General features: G+C 40.5%; 1 protein-coding gene across 1 annotated transcript in view; it reads right to left on the minus strand.

Annotated features, from left to right (window-relative positions):
- Window positions 1–19671, minus strand: part of LOC126484342 (tafazzin) — a 35267-nt gene extending 15596 nt beyond the window's left edge. The window contains exons 1-2 of the mRNA XM_050107794.1: window positions 19307–19671; window positions 18716–18844 (exon numbers count right to left, since the gene is read on the minus strand). Coding sequence (XP_049963751.1) covers window positions 18716–18844; window positions 19307–19421 — 244 coding nt within the window. The 5' untranslated portion in view covers window positions 19422–19671. The remainder of the gene's footprint in view (window positions 1–18715; window positions 18845–19306) is intronic.
- Between the last annotated feature and the right edge of the window lie 1512 nt (window positions 19672–21183).

The following is a 21183-nucleotide window of genomic DNA, read 5'->3' on the forward strand; positions in this document are numbered from 1 at the left end:
TGACTGTCACAGCTGAGAAAATCTTGGTCCGGAAAGGTCGCCAGGGAGGAGTGAAGTCCCCAGTCAGCTTTCGGTTCCATCTCGAGGGACGTGGGGATGGGGTGTGGTGCAGGAGACAAACGACACAGGGGAAATGGTCGCTCGAATAGGTGTCATAAAGGACATACCACTCAAACCAACGGGCAAGAGTGGTAGAACAGATCGAGAGGTCCAAGTGGAAGTAGGTATGAGTAGAGTCCGAGAGGAAAGTCGGGGCGCCAGTATTGAGGCAGACAAGATTGAGATGGTTAAAAACATCCACCAAGAGGGAGCCTCTGTGACAGGATGCAGGAGAACCCCAAAGGGGATAATGGGCATTGAAGTCACCAAACAATAAAAACGGCGGAGGAAGCTGAGCAATCAGGTGCATCATGTCAGCCCGACTAACTGCGGATGACGATGGAGTGTAGACAGTACAAACAGAAAAAGTAAAGGTAGAAAGAGTAATACGGACAGCAGGAGGAACGGTGGCCTCTGGGGCAGAGGGGACAGGGGCCGCGAGGGAGGAGGATTTGGGAGGCGGAGGCATAGACCCCGGATGGAGTGAGGAGGTGGAGGGGGGACAGGATAGGGGTGAGGATACTGCGGAAGGAGTGTACACGACCAAATCAAACGACGACGTCAACATCACGGGATGGAGGCGGTCATATTTCTTCCTGGCATCAGAATAAGACAGATGGTCCAAGGTTTTCAATTCTTGTATCTTCTTCTCCTTCTGATATGAGGGGCAGTCGAAAGATCTAGGCAAGTGGAGGCCAGGACAATTGGCGCACTGAGGTGGTGGGGTGCATATATGTCCCTCACAAAGAGGACGTCCCCAATCACCACAAAGGGGCTCAGCTTCACACTGTGATGACATGTGCCCGAAGCTTAAACATCGAAAGCATCGCATAGGACGCAGGACGTAAACTCGCACATTGCACCGGGAACACATCACCTTTACCTTCTCCGGGAGAACATCCCCCTCGAAGGTGAGGATAAAGGTCCCAGTGTCGACGTGACGATCTTTGGGGCCGCGCTGGACTCGCTGGACGAAATGCACAGACGAAATGCACGCCACGGCACTCCAGGTTGGCCCTGAGCTCCTCATCAGATTGCAGCAGGAGGTCCCGATGGAAAATAATCCCCTGTGTCCTATTGAGCGCCAGATGTGGGACAATGGACACTGGGATGTCCCCTAGTCGGTCACATGCCTGGAGTGCCACTGACTGTGTAGTGGAGGTGGTCTTTATCAGAATGGACCCTGAACGCATTTTAGTAAGAGCCTCCATTTCTCCAAAGATTTCCTCGATATGCTGTACAAAGAACATGGGCTTTGAGGTGGCGAACGTACCCCCATCGGTCCGAGAACAGATTAAATAGCAGGGGAAGTATTTCGCCCCAAGCCGGCGAGCCTGTCCTTCCTCCCAGGGAGTGGCCAAGGGTGGAAAGGCAGAAGTACCAGAACCAGAGACAGAGACAGAACCTTTCCTCTCAGAAGACGCAGCCACAGAGTGACCTGATGCATGTTGACGTTTCATCTGCGAAACGTCCGCCCCAATACCACCCACTCCGACCAGGGGCTCTCCCCACAGGCGCCACCCAGCCTCAGCAAGGGCCACCTGGCAGGATGACCGTTGCCGGGAGTTCTGATGCCCCAGGTAGACAGGCATCTACTCCTTGGCTTAGGTGGGGAGGGCGCAGCTCAGGTATTGGCAGTATGATCCCTGTGTTGTCAGGTGGCTACAACCTAGAGGGTACATGACGACCCCACCACAACAGGCTGGCTACCGTGCTGGATTTCCGGTGCCATGGAAAGTCCATCATGATCTAGGTGCAGATGGGGATGCACTATGGGCGTAGCTTGTGCAACCCATCAGGTGTTTAGGCCCAAATTGATGAATAGTGGGTGCAGTTATGACGCCATTACAATGATGAGTGCCAAGGTCTTAGTGCACTGAGGACCGGTGATACACCACGTAAGGTGTCCTTCCCCAAAAGGCTCGTACTTCTGTAGAATTTTGAAAAATGGAGGTCAAACCCCAATGGGGACCATCACATTGAAGGCCGAAATGGTTGAAACTCCTTTTAGTCGCCTCTTACGACAGGCAGGAATACCTCGGGCCTATTCTTACTCCGGACCCGCAGGGGGCACTAGACAAGTTGTGGGCCTAAGCACTAAATAAAACATACATCAACTCCTCCCCACTACAAGCTCCATAACATACATCAGTGGGACTTCAAAATCTTCTGCATCCATCTGATGATGAAGCAAACCAACTGTTGCATAGACACACAAAAACAGTTAGTATCACTGAGTTTGTTTGAGACTGTAACTGTTTTATGACTTGTTGACAACTCTTGTGATTTCTCTAGCAGTGGAAGATGAAATGTTAGGCAGAGGATTATGCATTGGACCATGGTCTTATGTCCATAAAACAAATATCAGAAACTATGAGAATTGCGCCTGTCTCTCATTTTGTTTATTGGTAAAAGGATGCAGACAAGGTTAAAATTTATACAAACATATCTTTTCCCAACAAATAATTGAAACCAATCATTTGGTTACTTAATTGTCGGCTGCAACTGACTATCAGTCACAAACCTTGAGGACGAGCAAAATGTAGGAAAGCTGTCCACAAACAATTGACTACAAACTGACTACAGAAACTGTGGTGTAATCCAAAGAGTGAGGTATCAAAGCAAGGTTGCTACCTTGCAACACAACCACATGAAAAGAGTTGCTGCAAGCTGCAGTGAAGAACAAATGACAATGGCTTAGCCACCCCCAGAAAAGTTTTGCTACACCGCTGCATTGACTCTTCTATTTACAGCCAAACACAGTACTGCTCAGCACATTGGATAAGACAACAGCATCGTCTTCTAATAGGCTAGCTGTGTGATCAATGTATTAGACAGAATACTATGTGGAAGTTATTGTTAAATGTACTCAGAGTAAGAGACCTGTATTTTGTCTCTACCAAGTGACAGACTCAAGGCATTCCTATGGAAATAGGAAGTACAAAGTTACGTAATTCTTCTTATCTAGTTTTTAATAAAGTGATATCAATATAATAGAAGGAAACATTCCACGTGGGAAAAATTATATATAAAAACAAAGATGAGGTGACTTACCGAACAAAAGCGCTGGCAGGTCGATAGACACACAAACAAACACAAACACACACACAAAATTCAAGCTTTCGCAACAAACTGTTGCCTCATCAGGAAAGAGGGAAGGAGAGGGGAAGACGAAAGGAAGTGGGTCTTAAGGAAGAGGGTAAGGAGTCATTCCAATCCCGGGAGCGGAAAGACTTACCTTAGGGGGAAAAAAGGACAGGTATACAATCGCACACACGCACATATCCATGGATATGTGCGTGTGTGCGATTGTATACCTGTCCTTTTTTCCCCCTAAGGTAAGTCTTTCCGCTCCCGGGATTGGAATGACTCCTTACCCTCTTCCTTAAGACCCACTTCCTTTCGTCTTCCCCTCTCCTTCCCTCTTTCCTGATGAGGCAACAGTTTGTTGCGAAAGCTTGAATTTTGTGTGTGTGTTTGTGTTTGTTTGTGTGTCTATCGACCTGCCAGCGCTTTTGTTCGGTAAGTCACCTCATCTTTGTTTTAATAAAGTGAACTATAATGAGTTATAGTATCCACCCATTCTGCTCCTGGAGTAAACCAAAGTATCCACCATTGTAATGACATGTGTAATTTCATCCGGTATGACAAAGACAATAACACAGTTACAGGAAACACTGTCATATTATAACAGATATAAATATTGTTGTAGTGCCATCCCCATCCAGACTAGACTCAAATGATAAACCAAACTGGAATTAGGTAGTTTCCTAGACCAGAAGAGTCAGGTCATGAAGTGATTCACCATGCATTCTCGCATCTTTTCCACACAGGTGGTATCATGCTATGGTATCTGTTGGGCAACAGAGTCCTTTCCTGGATTTGAGGCACAGGTGGACAGGGGAGGGGAGGGAGTGCAGCACAGAAATACTAACAAAACTTCAGATGGACATCCTCCATGGGTTGTGAAAGACTTGAGCCTGCTAGATTTGATTAAAAACAGCTGAGAGGATTTCTTTTGCCTGATTTTAAAGATGTTTGAACTGTATCTGCTGTAACCTTCTAAACCTCAGATACTGCACAATACAGATCCAAGATGGAAAAATCAACTTTTTCCATTAATGCCTGATGATGATGATGAAAAGCTGAATCCTGGATTTAAGTGATATTACCAACCTATATACTAATGTGTCTGTTCAAACAACCATTGACATCACTGAAAAAAAAACTTATGTACTTTCAAAACAGATATTTCTGATGAACAAATCACTGACTTAATTCGCCTGCTAAGAATAGTAGTAAAATACGACTGTCTTGCTTTCAATGGCAAGTTATACCATTGGCCTGATGGCCTGGCAATGGGTAACCCACTGGGAGGCATCTTGGCTAATATTTTCATTAATTTGCTGGAAGACAAATTCTTCAATAATTTTTCAGCTGCTGATCTTAGTATTTTGTCGTATGCTCAGCACGTAGATGGCATTTTGATCATACACAGTGGTTCCCAGGAAGGAATTCAGCATTTTTTTGAAATATTTAATAGCCCTCAGGAAAAAATTAGATTCAATTGTGAGTTGGAAAATAGTGACCATCAGCTTATTTACTTGTACCTAAGTATTGCTATTCACTATGATAGACTTACTTTTGGTATTTTTCAAAAAGCCACTAACACAGATCAAATTGTGCCCGCTAGTTCAGCGGATCCTCATTCCAATAAGAAAGCATTTTTCCATTCAGCCATTCATCGTGCAGTCTCTATACCTTTGTCACCTGACAAGCTTAATGAAGAGATGAACAAAATAAAAACTATTGCAGTTAATAAAGGCTATGGTCCTGTGTTAGTTGACAAGATCTTAAAAGTTAAAACTGGCACTAAAGTGGCCACTTTAGGCAGCAATGCTATTCCTGACAGTAACGAGTATAAAAATGTTTTCTCGATTATATTTTTATGCCCTATTTCATAAAAAATTCTGATTAAAAAATGTCAATTCAAAATTGCCTTTTCCAAGAACAATAAGTTGCAAAAAAATCTCATTCACAACCTCGAGTCCACAGTTGCTCCAATGCACAATTCAAGAGTGTATAAAATCACTTGTTATCAGTGGTGGATACAAAAAAACCTCAAGAATGAGCTGCTCACGTTATCTTCAGCTAACTTTACTTTTACCATAATAAAAAATAATCAAGTCACATGCAAAGTTTAAGAAAGTTTTATTTAAACTGATTATACACATATACAAGACAATGCCATCTTATGTGGTTCTCTTCCTTAAATGATGAATTCTGTGCGCCTATTCTTTCTGGCAAATTGGTTAACCACATTGTCAAGAAAACAATCAATGTCAGGGTGCGTGGTCAACAGAGCTAAGCCAGTAAGTAGATCCCTATGTGTCAGACAGAAACGTATAAAATATGACGACATGGATGCACGTGCTACTAGGAAAGTACAACTACGTGATAACTCGATTTAGTCGAGTCGACTGACAAAAGAAATGAACGAATAGCATGCGGTCTGACATTTGGGGGCAGCCGGGTGGCAATATGGGCGGCCCTACGAGGGGGAAGGGGGGGTGCCGTGGCCCCCATATGTATCCGCCACTGATTGTGATATGTGTTTTGTTTATTATACAGGAGAAACTGGAAGGTCTTTTAGTGTCAGGTACAAGCAACATTTGTTGGGAAAAAGAGGCACTCATGTACACAATTCCACTTTTGCTGATCATCTGCTAATTTCTGGACACAAACTGGAATGCAATGAAGAAATTTCCATTTCCATTTCACATAGAAAAAGGAAATGTCATAGGCTCGATATACTCTTAAGAGCTGGAGATTTTAAAGCATATTTCTATGAACGATGGCCTCATCCTCAATGAACAGTTACAACTGTGTAAGAAAAACTTTTTCTATGGTTTCAATCCACTGCTCAAGGAATTTTGATTCTTCTATATTTTCCCTGCTTCTAATTTCAAAACATTATTTTCTTCTAATCTCATACATATGTGCTGCTTAATGCACATATTTTCTGGATTGTACAACTGTTTGTAAAAATTTTTCTATGTGATTCTGTATTTTCAGAAAGACATTAACCTGTCTTAATATTTTGTTTTTTAAATTTACTGTCACTTTTTTCATTTATTTCTGTTACAATGTTTCAAATGGATACAGTTTACTGTCCTCACCTGATAGGCAGTGCAACTAGCAATGTAAGCCAATGGGCCAATCAGTCTGCTGCTGTTCCCAGCTAGGCACACAAGGCAAAGGCTAGAACCTCTTTAAATTCTAACTATTGCTTTTCAGTAATATAATTTTACATAAGTAACCTGTGTGCTTCATGAAAATTGTCATCTTTGTTAATGTGTTTTTTGTCACACTTGATTTTCTATGTATGTATTCTAGAATTTAACAACATTTATTCTGATGAAGACGTCCGTAGAAGATCTCGAAACCTAGGTCAATGTACCTACCATTTATGTGCAACCGGTTGGCTGTTTAAACCTATACTGAAACTAGTGTACCGTTGCTGAGTAGCAGCCATGGTCAAAATGTTGTCAATATATCTTACAGATCTTCATATTTGATGCATCAGCTTCTGAACTGGACACAGGAAATCTTTCTGAAGAATAACAGCAATGTATTATCTACAGAATATCTAGCAATACCCACGAAAATTTAACTGGCATGGAACACATTTAAGACTTACCAAATGAAACAAGAGGATACTTCGTGTAGCCCAAACTGCTGTCCTTAACTAAGGACAGAGCAATTATGTTTGGTTATATTTTAAATGAACAATGTAACTATATTCAAGTCTACAATTATGCACCCCAATAGAGGAGTTCCCTTTTGTAATCCATGCTGCTCCCTGAAAGGATCCAAAATTCACTTACTACTACGTCAGCACTGAAATTAATGTTAGTGGTTATAACTTCTTTATTAACTGACAGAACTTGTTTAAATGTCATGTGTGGTCTCTACAAAGATGCTTCACATCATCCCTCCTCCGAACATCCCCTCCCCCCACCCCCACCCGCCAGCTCCAAGCAGCTGTTAAAAGCAGGTGAGGTAAGTAATCTGTTGCCATGATAATAATCCAGGCACAAAGCTTTCCTATTCCAACAACGTTACTGACTTAGGTACGTTGTTAGCATGGCTAACCCATCCACAGTGTAAGAACATAAGTTCACAAAGCTTATACTAAGGATAAGAATTTCTTCTGATGGAGAGTCTTGCTAAGACTATCAAATTCTTGATGATCTCACAAATCATTCCGAGAGAGAGAGAGATGGGGGTTGCTGTGCTCTGAAGTGTGTATGCCATCACAGCATACTCCAAGTGTTGAATCTATTCTCAGAAACATCAGCAGTAAAAGTGGTTTAAACAAAGAAATTTTTCCACTGGTCTCCTATATACATACTATACAATCTTGCATTTTTGGACAAGTCTTTTCTTTACGAAATGGGAGTGTCAAATTCATGAATATGTAGATGCAATGATTTATTTTGCTTTGAATTTGTCTTTCATTTGGTTTATCTTTATTGTGAATTTTGTATTTTTACAGTCTTAACTAGTAAATCGAAAGAAAAGAAACAAAACTGAAAAGCAGAACTATAAATAGTTTACACTAAAAATGCAACCATTAATTTAAAAAAGGATATGCCTGCTTTCAAAGTAAGATTATTGTCCATTGATGGTATCCGCAACTGTTGCTTTAATTAATAATTAAGGAGAAGAAGAAACTGTAAACATTAACAATGTCTGATCATGATTTCATTTTAACCATCATGATGTCATAATGTCTACATTACAACTTCTGCCAATATCGAGCCTACTATCCATCAACAATGTATATTTTTTTGACATCTGTCATCCCATACACACCAAAAAAAACCTTCCCTATAGTCTTCTAAACTGTGGACAGCGCTTCTACAATTGCGAGAAATGCCTCGCCCACTTTGCCAAAAGTCTCACCGAGGCAAGCACTATCCCCTAAACCAAGTACACAGACAAATTTCGTGCCCCATATACTCCCACGCGCCTAATCCTCCTGCCAACTGCAAGAACTTGCTGCAAAGGAGCAATCCCTTCATCACCCATTATCATTAAGACAGGAACAACTGAACCAGATCCTTCATCAGGGCTTTGACTATCAGAAGGTTGAAATTAACAGTACACATAGTCTGCAAAAACCAGCAGAGTCCTCTAACTGAGGAGGTATCGAGAATGGTGTCCCAATCTTGGTTCTCTTATTGTTCTTAATATATGTCACAGCTGCAAAATACTAACACGAATTCTTTACAGACGAATGGAAAAACTAGTAGAAGCCAACCTCGGGGAAGATCAGTTTGGATTTCGTAGAAACACTGGAACACGTGAGGCAATACTGACCTTACGACTTATCTTAGAAGAAAGATTAAGGAAAGGCAAACCTACGTTTCTAGCATTTGTAGACTTAGAGAAAGCTTTTGACAATGTTGACTGGAATACTCTCTTTCAAATTCTAAAGGTGGCAGGGGTAAATTACAGGGAGCGAAAGGCTATTTACAATTTGTACAGAAACCAGATGGCAGTTATAAGAGTCGAGGGACATGAAAGGGAAGCAGTGGTTGGGAAGGGAGTAAGACAGGGTTGTAGCCTCTCCCCGATGTTGTTCAATCTGTATATTGAGCAAGCAGTAAAGGAAACAAAAGAAAAATTCGGAGTAGGTATTAAAATTCATGGAGAAGAAATAAAAACTTTGAGGTTCGCCGATGACATTGTAATTCTGTCAGAGACAGCAAAGGACTTGGAAGAGCAGTTGAATGGAATGGACAGTGTCTTGAAAGGAGGATATAAGATGAACATCAACAAAAGCAAAACAAGGATAATGGAATGTAGTGTAATTAAGTCGGGTGATGCTGAGGGAATTAGATTAGGAAATGAGGCACTTAAAGTAGTAAAGGAGTTTTGCTATTTGGGGAGCAAAATAACTGATGATGGTCGAAGTAGAGAGGATATAAAATGTAGGCTGGCAATGGCAAGGAAAGCGTTTCTGAAGAAGAGAAATTTGTTAACATCCAGTATTGATTTAAGTGTCAGGAAGTCATTTCTGAAAGTATTCGTATGGAGTGTAGCCATGTATGGAAGTGAAACATGGACGATAAATAGTTTGGACAAGAAGAGAATAGAAGCTTTCGAAATGTGGTGCTACAGAAGAATGCTGAAGATTAGATGGGTAGATCACATAACTAATGAGGAAGTATTGAATAGGATTGGGGAGAAGAGAAGTTTGTGGCACAACTTGACCAGGAGAAGGGATCGGTTGGTAGGACATGTTCTGAGGCATCAAGGGATCACCAATTTAGTATTGGAGGGCAGCGTGGAGGGTAAAAATCGTAGAGGGAGACCAAGAGATGAATACACTAAGCAGATTCAGAAGGATGTAGGTTGCAGTAGGTACTGGGAGATGAAAAAGCTTGCACAGGATAGAGTAGCATGGAGAGCTGCATCAAACCAGTCTCAGGACTGAAGACCACAACAACAACAACAACAACAACAACATATGTCAATGACTTGCCACTCTATATTCATGAAGATGCAAAGCTAGTTCTTTTTGCTGATGATACAAGTATGGAAATCACACCCAACAAACAAGAATCAACTGAAGAAATTGTAAATAATGTCTTGCAGGAAATTATTAAGTGGTTCTCTGTAAATGGACTCCCACTACAGTTTGAGAAAACACAGTAGGCTATATACAATTCTGAACAGTAAATGGCTTAACACCATTGATAAATATATACTTTGAACAGAAGTATGTTGCTAAGGCAGAATATTCAAAATTTCTGTGTGTATGCATTAATGAGATATTGAATTGGAAGAAACACATCGATGATCTGCTGAAATGGTTAGCTCCAGTTACTTATGCTATTAGGGTTATTGCAAACTTTGGTGATAAACATATCAGTAAATTAGCCTAATATGCCTATTTTTTCACTGCTTTCATACGGCATCATATTTTGGGGTAATTCAACATTAAGAGAAAAAGTATTCATTGCACAAAAGTGTGTAATCATAATAATAGCTGGAGCCCACCCAAGATCACCTTGCAGAAATTTATTTAAGGAACTCAGGATATTCACAATATATTTGCAATACATATATTCATTTACAAAATTTGTTATTAATAATTGATCCCAATTCAAAAATAACAGTGAAGTGCATAGCTACAACATTAGAAGAAAGGATGATCTTTACTAGTCTGGATTAAATCTGACTTTTGCACAGAAAGGGGTGAATTATGCTGCCACAAAGGTCTTTGTTAATTTTCGAAATAGCATTAAAAGCCTGGCAGAAAACAAATTAAAAGAATTACTGAATGACAACTCCTTCTACTTAATAGATGAATTTTTAGATATGAAGTAGTAACTATAAAAAAAATTAAAATAATTATTTTGTGTAAAGAAAACTTATGTTAAAGTGATATGATACACATCATTACAAAATTTCGTATTCATGATCTATGGAACAAGCATTAATGTATGTTTGTATGTACTGTGCCCGGAAATAAGGGTCATCCTATTAACAATCCTTCCTACCCCTCTTGAAATGGTGTTATGCCGCCCACCATACTTACATAATACTAGTCCATCCCTACGCCACTCCTGTTCTCAACCCCTTGCCACACAGGTCATATCCTCAGTGGAATATCCAGGTGCAACACCTACCCAAGTCCCTCACCCAGCACATACTATCCCAGTTCCATCACAGGTTTATGCAATATGAGGCACGGCCACCTCTGAAAGCAGCCATCATATACCAACTCTGCTGCAGTTTCTGTACAGCATTTTTTGTGGGCATGACAGCCAACCAACTGTCCAATCTGAATTAATTGCCATTTCCCAACTGTGAGCTAGAGCAAGATTCACCAACCAATGGGAGAATACACTGCTGAATACAACGGGCTTGATTTATGTCTCTTGCTACAGAAAAGTTTTAGAAATGGTTGGGTTTTAGTTCCATAGAAATATCACCACCCATATTTCCGTTTGCATTTAAATGTGACAGATTACAAGAACCGTGAACGGTGTTATTGGGTTCTTTTCACATTCTGGTCCAACAAGTTCTCAAATACCTTTGTCCCAATATCAACCAGAAACTCACTCAGTCCATACTTATGAAGTAAGGAAATTAATATCATGCATTCAATTATGGGAGGTTTGTAGGTGGTGCCAACTCAAGAGTATGTCTTAAGCTATATTGTATACTAACATAGCCATATATGGGCTACAGTTGCAGTTGCCATGGCTGGCCACTGATTCTGCCCTACAAATGCTTGACAGATGCCAATATAATGTCATAAGATGCTGCTTGAGCACTCTGCAGTCAACCTCTGAATGCTCTTCCTTTCAAAGCTAATGCCATTCAAAACCCAGACAACAGTATATTGGCTCCAAATATCTACTTAAACACGCACTATTTGGGCACGACCCTTTGTTTACGAGGATATAGGCATTGCCAAAAGCATGTTTCACAGGTAGACACTGGTTTGCAAGGAAACTTCTGTCATCAGCAAATATCTTATGACATTTTGTAATTGTCATCAAACAGAAATGTTATCACACCATACATTCAACCTATTATGGACTTGCAACTGTTAAAGGATTTTTTTAGTGGACGGGAACATCTATACAAAGATGGATCATGTCCTTCAGATGGTGTTGGCAGCATATATTGTGATGAACAGACATAACATAGTAGTCAATTCCCACTCTCTCCAGCAGCCTGGGTCCTTACAATGGAGCTCACTGCAATACTAGGACTGAAATATGCTGAATGCTTTAATAAATATACAATCATTATTTTGACACAGCTCTAGCACCACAACAAGAAACTCACCATGCTATTGGTAAAGGGGCATCAAGGCTTAAGGGGCAATGAAACTGTCGATAGTATCACTAAGTACCATCCACTGTGGGACAAAGACATAGTAACACATTCTTTACACTGAGCTTCTACAAGAAATGCTGTAGCAGACATTATGCAGCTCTGCTACCACGAATCTCTTCACGAGCATGGTATTCCCTTGGTACATACCACAGAAAGTTTCTGGTCACTATATTCCATCCCCATTTTTACTATGGATGGCTCTGACGGCACTTATATCGGCTGCAACTTCTCTGACTCACCCCTACACGACTGGTATGTGGAGTAGTACACCGACTACTTAATTTTTGCCTGACCACTGCGATGCTATGCAACAACCAATTTCCTACCGTGCTTAGTGGTTCTGCGGGGAACAACTGTCCATCAGAATAAACAACACAATGAGCAATAAATGTCTAGTAAATATGAGCTCTAAAATACATACCTTAAGAAGTAAGAGCACTTGTTCAACTTTGATATTATGGAACAAATCTTTTCTAATGGAAGGCCTTTGCTTTCCATATTTTTGGGACAAGGAAGTATTGAACAAAATAGGAAAAGAATGTCTAGTAAACATGGGGTCTAAAATGCATACTTTAAAACTATGTGCACTTCTTCATCTTCGGTAGAGTGAAACATCTCTTCTATTGAAGAAGTGCTCGTAGCTCTTAAGGCATGCATTTTAGAGCATTTTAGGTGCCATGAGCAGCACTGAAGTGGGTTGGGGAACTATTGTTGAGATGATACAAATCGAAGTTCATGATAATTTGGTTGATTAGGATACCCCAACCCGTTGAAGTGACAATCCACCACAGTGGATGGTGGGCATTGAAATCCCCAAGGAGAAACGGGTGCAGGAGTTGCTGGTTTAAGGTAGATAGTGCATCATAATCAAGTGGCTGACCTGGAGGGAGGTACACATTGCAAAGGGTGATTGCCGAAGTCGTTTGCACTCTAACCACTATCACTTCCAAGGTGCTACATAGGGGTTCCAGTCACTAAGAACATAAGAGCAAACCAAAGTGCAGACCCTGCCAGAGGCTACCCCAGGGCCAGCAGGGTTCTGACAGAATGCCCGATAACCACGGAGAGTTGGAGAGTGGTCATCACGGAAATGGGTTTCTTGGAGAACAAGAAATAATGCAGAATAAGAGGAGACAAGTTATTGCATTTCCGGTAGGTGACAATAGTATCCATTGCAGTTCCACTGGATGATCGTGTGGCGTGAGTCCGAGGTAGGCATAAAGGAGCTGAGGAGGAGGTCAGGCCACTTTGTCAGTAATAGTCACCTACAAGGATGGAGTGACATCCATAAAAAAGATGTCAGACTCAGGTTGCGAGAGGGGAGTTGGCACTTCCAGGGGGGCACCGGAGGTGCCTTGTCACGGGATTTAAGTTTCTTTGACTTCTCTTACTGAGGTGGAGGAGGGCAGGACACAGGGGGAGTACAGGCGTCTGCAAGAACGGGGACCAAAAGAGAGCGGGCGACCTTGGGGCGCACAGATGGTGTGCCTCATGGCCGAGTAGTGGTGAGAGGTTTCTGGCCTGTGAGATGTCAGGGAGAGGGTTCCTGGGAGGGAGCCCGATCACCAGCAGATGCTGAAGAAGGGGGGGGGGGGGGGGGGCACTTCTTCAGCCAGGGAGGGGGAGTGACTCCCTGACTGGAGGTCGCGGGAACTGCAGGGGAGGTGGAAGGGAGAGTGGGGCGGGGCTGGGGTGAGGAGGAGGAGGACGAAAGGAAGTATCAGAGGCGAAAGTTGAAGATGGTGACATTGGATGGAGTGTCTCATACTTTTGGTGAGCCTTAGTGTAAGACAGGCGATCCAGGGACTTGTATTCTTGTATCTTCTTTTCTGTCTTGTAAGCCGGGCAATCTGGCATGTGAGGGGAGTGGCGGTCAGCACACTTGACACACACAGGCAGCAGAACACAATGGCTTCCCTCATGGAATGGGTGGCCACAGTCACCAAACCAAGGGTCTGCCGTACAGCGGCAAGACATATCCCCAAAACGTAAGCACCGAAAGCAACACATACGTGGAGGGATTTACGGCTTTACGGCACATCTGTAGCACATAACCTTGACCTTCTCTGGGAGAAGCCAGAATGAAGGCGCCAGTATTGATGCGGTGGTTTTTGCAACCCTTCTGCACACGTCGAATAAAATGATTGCCACGCCACTCCAGATTAGCCCAGAGTTCCTCATCAGTTGGCTAAGATTTTATTAGTGACTGATAAGTTCAGTTGGAAAAACAGTGGCAGGAAATCCAAGTGTTTTTGTATAAGATTCCAAAATTACTGGAATGATGTAAGGAAACCAAAGATGTAGCAAATAAATATGGTGGAGTCTTTATGTGGATGCGGTAGCAATGAATTTGATGGAAGAAGTAGGAGTTAGAAACAAAGAATGGAAGGAACAGATAGGAAGGGACAAAAGGGAAGAGGGACTTATGGTTTTGTCAACAGTATCTATTTCAAATCATTGTCTTGGCAGCCGCATATTCACAATTTAATATACAGCACAATTCAAAGTAAATATCTTAACTGGGAAGAGCTGTAACTGTTTAAAGCACAAGAATACATTAATAAGAATTACAAAGAATGTAAAAGCCAATTTAATTTATTTTACATACTTTATGGGTAGCAGGAGAAAGAAAACTGGTGTCCTACGGATCGGAGCGTGGAATGTCAGATCTCTTAATTGGGCAGGTAGGTTGGAAAATTTAAAAAGGGAAATAGGTAGGTTGAAGTTAGATAAAGTGGGAATTATCGAAGTTCGGTGGCAGGAGGAACAAGACTTCTGGTTACGTGAATACAGGGTTATAAATACAAAATAAAACAGGGGTAATGCAGTAGTAGCTTTAATAATGAATAAAACAATAGGAGTGCGGGTCAGCTACAACAAACAGCATAGTGGAAGCATTATTGTAGCCGAGATAGACATGAAGCCCATGTCTTGCACATTAGTACAAGTTTATATGCCGACTAGCTACGCAGATGGCGAACAGATTAAAGAAATGTATGAGGGAATAAAAGAAATTATTCAAATAAAGAAGGGAGACGAAAATTTAATAGTCATGGGAGACTGGAATTTGATAGTAGGAAAAGGAAGAGAAGGAAAAGTAGTAGGTGAATATGTACTGGGGGTAAGGAATGAAAGAGGAAGCCGCCTGGTAGAATTTTGCTCAGAATGTAACTAAATCATAGCTAACACTTGGTTTAAGAATCAAGAAAGAAGTTTCTTTGCATGGAAGAGGCCTGGAGATACTGGAACATTTCAGATAGATTATATAATGGTAAGATAGAGATTTAGGAACCAGGTTTTAAATTGTAAGACATTTCCAGGGGCAGATGTGGACAATGACCACAATCTATTGGTTATGAACTGTAGATTAAAACAGAAGAAACTGCAAAAAGGTGGGAATTCAAGGAGATGGGACCTGGATAAACTGAAAGAACCAGAGGTTGTAGAGAGTTTCAGAGAGAGCATTAGGGGATGATTGACAGGAACAGGAAAAACAGTAGAAGAATGGGTAGCTCTGAGAGATGAAATAAGGCAGCAGAGGATCAAGTAGGTAAAAAGACGAGGGCTAGTAGAAATCCTTGGGTAACAGAAGAAATATTGAATTTAATTGATGAAAGGAGAAAATATAAAAATGCAGTCAATGAAGCAGGCAAAAAGGAATACAAACGTCTCAAAAATGAGATTGACAGGAGGTGCAAAATGGTTAAGCAGGGGCGGCTAGAGGACAAATGTAAGGATGTAGAAGCTTATCTCACTAGGAACATTAGAGAGACCATTGGAAAAAAGAAAAACACTTGTATGAATATCAAGAGCTCAGATGCAAAACAAGTTCTAAGCAAAGAAGGGAAAGCAGAAAGGTGGAAGGAGTATATAGGGGGTCTATAGAAGGGCAATGTACTTGAAGACAATATTATGGAAATGGAAGAAAACAGAGATGAAGATGAAATTGGAGATATGACACTGGATGAAGAATTTGACAGAGCACTGAAATACCTAGGTCAAAACAAGGCCTCAGGAATAGACAACATTCCATTAGAACTACTGGCGGCCTTGGAAGAGCTAGCCCTGACAAAACTCTACCATCTGGTGAGCAAGATGTACGAGACAGGTGAAATACCCTCAGACTTCAAGAAGAATATAATAATTCCAATCCCAAAGAAAGCAGGTGTTGACAGGAGTGAAAATTATTGAACTATTAGCTTAATAAATCATGGCTGCAAAATACTGACACGAATTCTTTACAGATGAATAGAAAAACTGGTAGAAGCTGAACTTGGGGAAGATCAGTTCGCATTCCACAGGAAAGTTGGAACTCTTGAGGCAATACTGACCCTATGACTTAGTAGATAGGTTAAGGAAAGGCAAACCTATGTTCCTAGAATTGGTAGACTTAAAGAGAAAGCTTTTGACAATGTTGCCTGAAATAGTCTCTTTCAAATTCTAAAGGTGGCAGGTGTCAAACACAGGGAGCAAAAGGCTATTTACAATTTGTACACAAACCAGATGGCAGTTATAAGAGTCGAGGGGCATGAAAGGGAAGCAGTGGTTGGGAAGGGAATGAGACAGGGTTGTAGTCTATCCCTGATGTTATTCAATCTGTATACTGAGCAAGCAGAAAAGAATAGAAAAGAAAAATTTGGAGTAGGAATTGAAATCCATGGAGAAGAAATAAAAACTTTGAGGTTCGCTGACGACATTGTAGTTCTCTCAGACAGCCGAGGACCTGGAAGAGCAGTTGAACGGAATGGACAGTGTCTTGAAAGGAAGATATAAGATGAACATCAACAAAAGCAAAGTGAGGATAATGGAATGTAGTCTAATGAAATCAGGCAATGCTGAGGGAATTAGATTAGGAAATGAGGCACTTAAAGTTGCAGATGTGTTTTGCTATTTGGGATCAAAATAACTGATGATGGTTGAAGTAGGGAGGATATAAAATGTAGACTAGCAATGGCAAGAAAAGTGTTTCTGAAGAAGAGAAATTTGTTAACATTGAGTATAGATTTAAGTGTTGGAGAGTCTTTTCTACATGTTTTTGTATCGAGTGTAGCCATGTATGGACGTGAAACATGGACAATAAATAGCTTAGACAAGCAGAGAATAGAAGCTTTCGAAATGTGGTGCTAAAGAAGAATGCTGAGGATTAGATGGGTAGACCACATAACTAATGAGGAAGTACTTAATAGAATTGGAGAGAAGAGGAATTCATGGCTCAACTTGACTAGAAGAAAGGATCGGTTGGTAGTACACGTTCTAAGGCATCAAAGGGTCGCCAATTATGTACTGGAGGGTAAAAATCATAGGGGAAGGCCAAGAGATGAATACACTAAACAGATTCAGGATGTAGGATGCAGTAGTTACTTGGAGATAAGGAAGCTTACGCAGGATGGAGTTGCATAGAGAGCTGCATCAAACCAGTCTCTAGACTGAAGACCACAACAACAACTTTACGGCTGTTATATTTTACTCTCCTCGGTTACATGGAATGATAATTCATTTCACATTGTACATATTGATACTTGTGGAGTCACAAATGGAAGTTCATAAATCATTTGTATTTAGGATTGTGAAACTATTTTCAAGACCCATACACAAAGTTGGTTCCATAACCTCATACAAAGAAATGCATGGGTGATAGGTACAGAGATCCGAGTAGTTGAAATTGGTTACTTTCTTTTGCAGCCTCTGTAATTTTTATCAATGTATTCCCGTGCATGAAATAGTTCTAAGTGTTTTCAATCAATATATTAATTTTGAATCCTGTCCTGAAGACTAATTGTACCCTACTCAAAAGTTCACACAATTTATCATGAAAACGTAAGAGTCAACTCATATTACTAAAGCCACAATGAGTACCACTTCCATTCTGCATTAAAACAATAACTTCCCTCTGGCCAGAAGATAGTACATATTTTGGAAGCAGGAGGTCAAATTAAGCAAAAAGATCGAATAACAACTTGTCAAAAATTAAGATTATCAGTCGGGAATCAAACAACAAAACAGCAAATCAGATTCATAAACTTGCCTTTTAGCCTGTTACAATAATACAGTCATTCTTTTCTTGAATAAGCAGCTTACATTCTTCCTCTATTTTTTGAAACTATGGTTCACTCTATGGGACTATTTGTTTAATTGCAAAGGCTCTGAGTTACTTCAAGAGGGGCAACTCAGGAAAGAACTGCATAAAGCATAACTTAACACACTTTCTAGATTGCTAATTAATTACTTTAATAGAGTATATATAAAACAACAGCACACAACGCAACTGAGTGCGCCAAGAGAATTCATAGCTTTCAATAGCGTTATAATGACCGTGAAAATTTAAAGGCATAATATTATGTGACTGACGAACCTTTTGTGGAAAACACATATTATGCTCAACTGCACCAGTATTAACATGTGGTGGTAGCTGATATAGCAACTTGTATAATTCATTGGATATACATGAAACATCACTACCGTACATAACAAAAAATCTACGAAGGATGGTCATCAGGTTCATAGAAGTCTAAAGGTCAACATTTCCTAGCAAGTGTGCATAGCCTACCTCATACATGACATCATATATGAAGTATGAGAAGATTTTCTGAGAGTGCTCAAAAGGATGGACAGTTTTTTTAGTCAATGCATTTTTTGACATAGATAAACAGGAATATTTTTGAAAAAGAAGTCTTTTAAAGACTATACGCACCCCATAAGCCTGGATCATCAAAGCAGGAATGGTGATTTGAAACTGTTATCAGTGGTACAGTGGGTGGTCTGTTCTCTAGTGCGTGAATCAAGATGTCACGGTTGTAGACCTTTGTGGTGTTCAGCCATTCTGAAAATATCATCAGACTGATTACATAAGCTATGGTATAACTGCAGTACTTAGTTGTTTATTAACTTATAATAAAGACATAAAATGCTATAACAAATAGTGAACGTAGAATGCCTTCATACTTAATGAATTAATAGTACACACAATAATAATTTCGCGTTAAGAGCACACAGAACAACTACTTTGGAGGAAAATGAAAAAAAAAGAAGATATGTTCAAGTCTCTCGCCAATCTGCCGTCCCAGAAACGGCCCAAGGGTCATAGTTTATGTACAACTTGTTCTGACAGTCTTGACAGTCCACAATGCTACAAATCCACACATGCAACGTTCACAAAACATCCTCACTTTTAAAGTACAATTATTATATACTAATCTGTCACCATGACGTCAATGTCCACTTTTATTCATAGTGATGACTACAAAAAACATAAAGTCATGTTATTGCTTCTGGTGAAACTAACCTGTAATTAATTTACTGAACATTCCAACAGCAGAAAGTGTGACCGTACTAGCAACATTCCACAGACGAGAAGGTTTCCTCAGTGCTGGAAATACCCAATCTACATCACAACACATCCTCCCTAACACTTTGTTCACACCCAAAACACATTATCATCATCCAATACATTACAATACCAAAGATCATCTGAACTCTGAAGCTGCAAGCTAGCGACGTATGAGACTGTGGTATCACTGCGTACATTGTAATGGATTGTTCCATACACTTCGGAGTTGCACCCAATACGCTTCACGAAATGTTTATTGTTCAATCATTTAAGGCAACAAAACAACAATATTTCCTCAAAGGGGCACCATACTGGTTTTCGAAAAGCATCACTGAAGACAAATTAACCAATATGCCAAACACCAGTAGTTTATTAGTAACCTATAAATACAGAGAGCGAAGTGTCAAGTAATACTATGTATTTATACAAAGCTGTTTATTGATCAATCTCTCTGATTGCTGGTCTAACTGTATACAAAGTTGTTCATCTGTTTTTAAACTCAAACTCGTCGACCAGTTGGCTAGCCTGATTTACTCCATGTGCTCGAAGAGCTTCCACAGCAACATCATAGATAGCGTTGCATATTCCCGTCTGGTGAGCGCGGCAGCGATGATTTGCGTCAAAGGAGCACCTGTAGAACTCGTTTGGATGTGAGTACGCGTGGTCGAGAAGTGATCGCAGTGTGTGACCGAGATGTGAAAATATCGGCTGTCAGCTCTATCGTGGACTCGTTACTTATGGCCTTCTGTGTTTATAAATAATATAGGAGACCGCAATAAAATTTATTAAAATTACAAAATATTTGCAAGCTGTCACGAAATAATAATATCGCAGTTACTAAATCAGAATGATGCAAAGTCAGCATATTGTAAAATACTTTTTCAACGGTTCTATATCAATGCTGATCTCTTAGATAAATGTGAAAATTCTTTTTTATTTTTTTTTAATCCGTTCCCTCCACAACAATTCTGTGAAGTCCCTCCTGTGATACTTATTGTGTTTGTGAAGTGTGCGTTAATAAATTTGTGTTTGTTAATAGTGTCAGTGATTAGTGAACTTTGTGGCAGTACCTGTGGGAAATCGACCTTATGAGACGGTAAATTTGGTGAGTATGATCAATTTGCTGTACCTAATGCGAGATGTCTTGCTATCTGGTTCCACACTTAATACTGCGCTTTCGCATTTACTGTCTGCTGACTCTTTTCAAAATCAAATGAGCTGCTGCTCCGTTTCGTAGTTAACTATAAGTGCTTTGTTATATCGGCCACCTGTATCCATCGCGTCAAATTTAGCGGTGGCGGGAGATAATCTTGTGACGTTTCGTCCTGGTACAAAAGTTTATATAAGCTCTACTTAAACGTCATCAGTATCACAAAACTAATATACAAAAATAAATTCTGTTGATATTTTAAAACTAGTGTCCTAGTCACAGAATTAATGTTAGTTACAAGAGATAAATTTTAACATACAATCCAGCTGCTGGGATTGTCACCTATCACTCCTGTGATTTGTCTTCTGCTCAATTTCATCATGACGGTTTTCTAGAGAGACAGTTTTCAGATGGATACAAATTGTTTTCATGCGTTCAAATAATCGCATTGATGGCGCAGTACATTTGTGTCACGACCGCAAAAGACTTCCAAAACTGCGCAATTTGTCGTCGTTTTCGTGTTTTGAGAATTCGAATGTCACCTGAAAGCGAGGAACAATGCGCAACAGGAAGTGATCGCCTGCAAATTTCTTTCTTGAATTACATTACCTGGGACCAAATATGCATAGCCAAGAGTGATTTCCTGTCATTTGGTGGTTGCTTTTCAAAGAAGCGGTGTGAC

This window comes from Schistocerca serialis, chromosome 6 (genome assembly GCF_023864345.2).
Source record: "Schistocerca serialis cubense isolate TAMUIC-IGC-003099 chromosome 6, iqSchSeri2.2, whole genome shotgun sequence".
Classification (NCBI taxonomy): Eukaryota; Metazoa; Arthropoda; class Insecta; order Orthoptera; family Acrididae; genus Schistocerca; species Schistocerca serialis.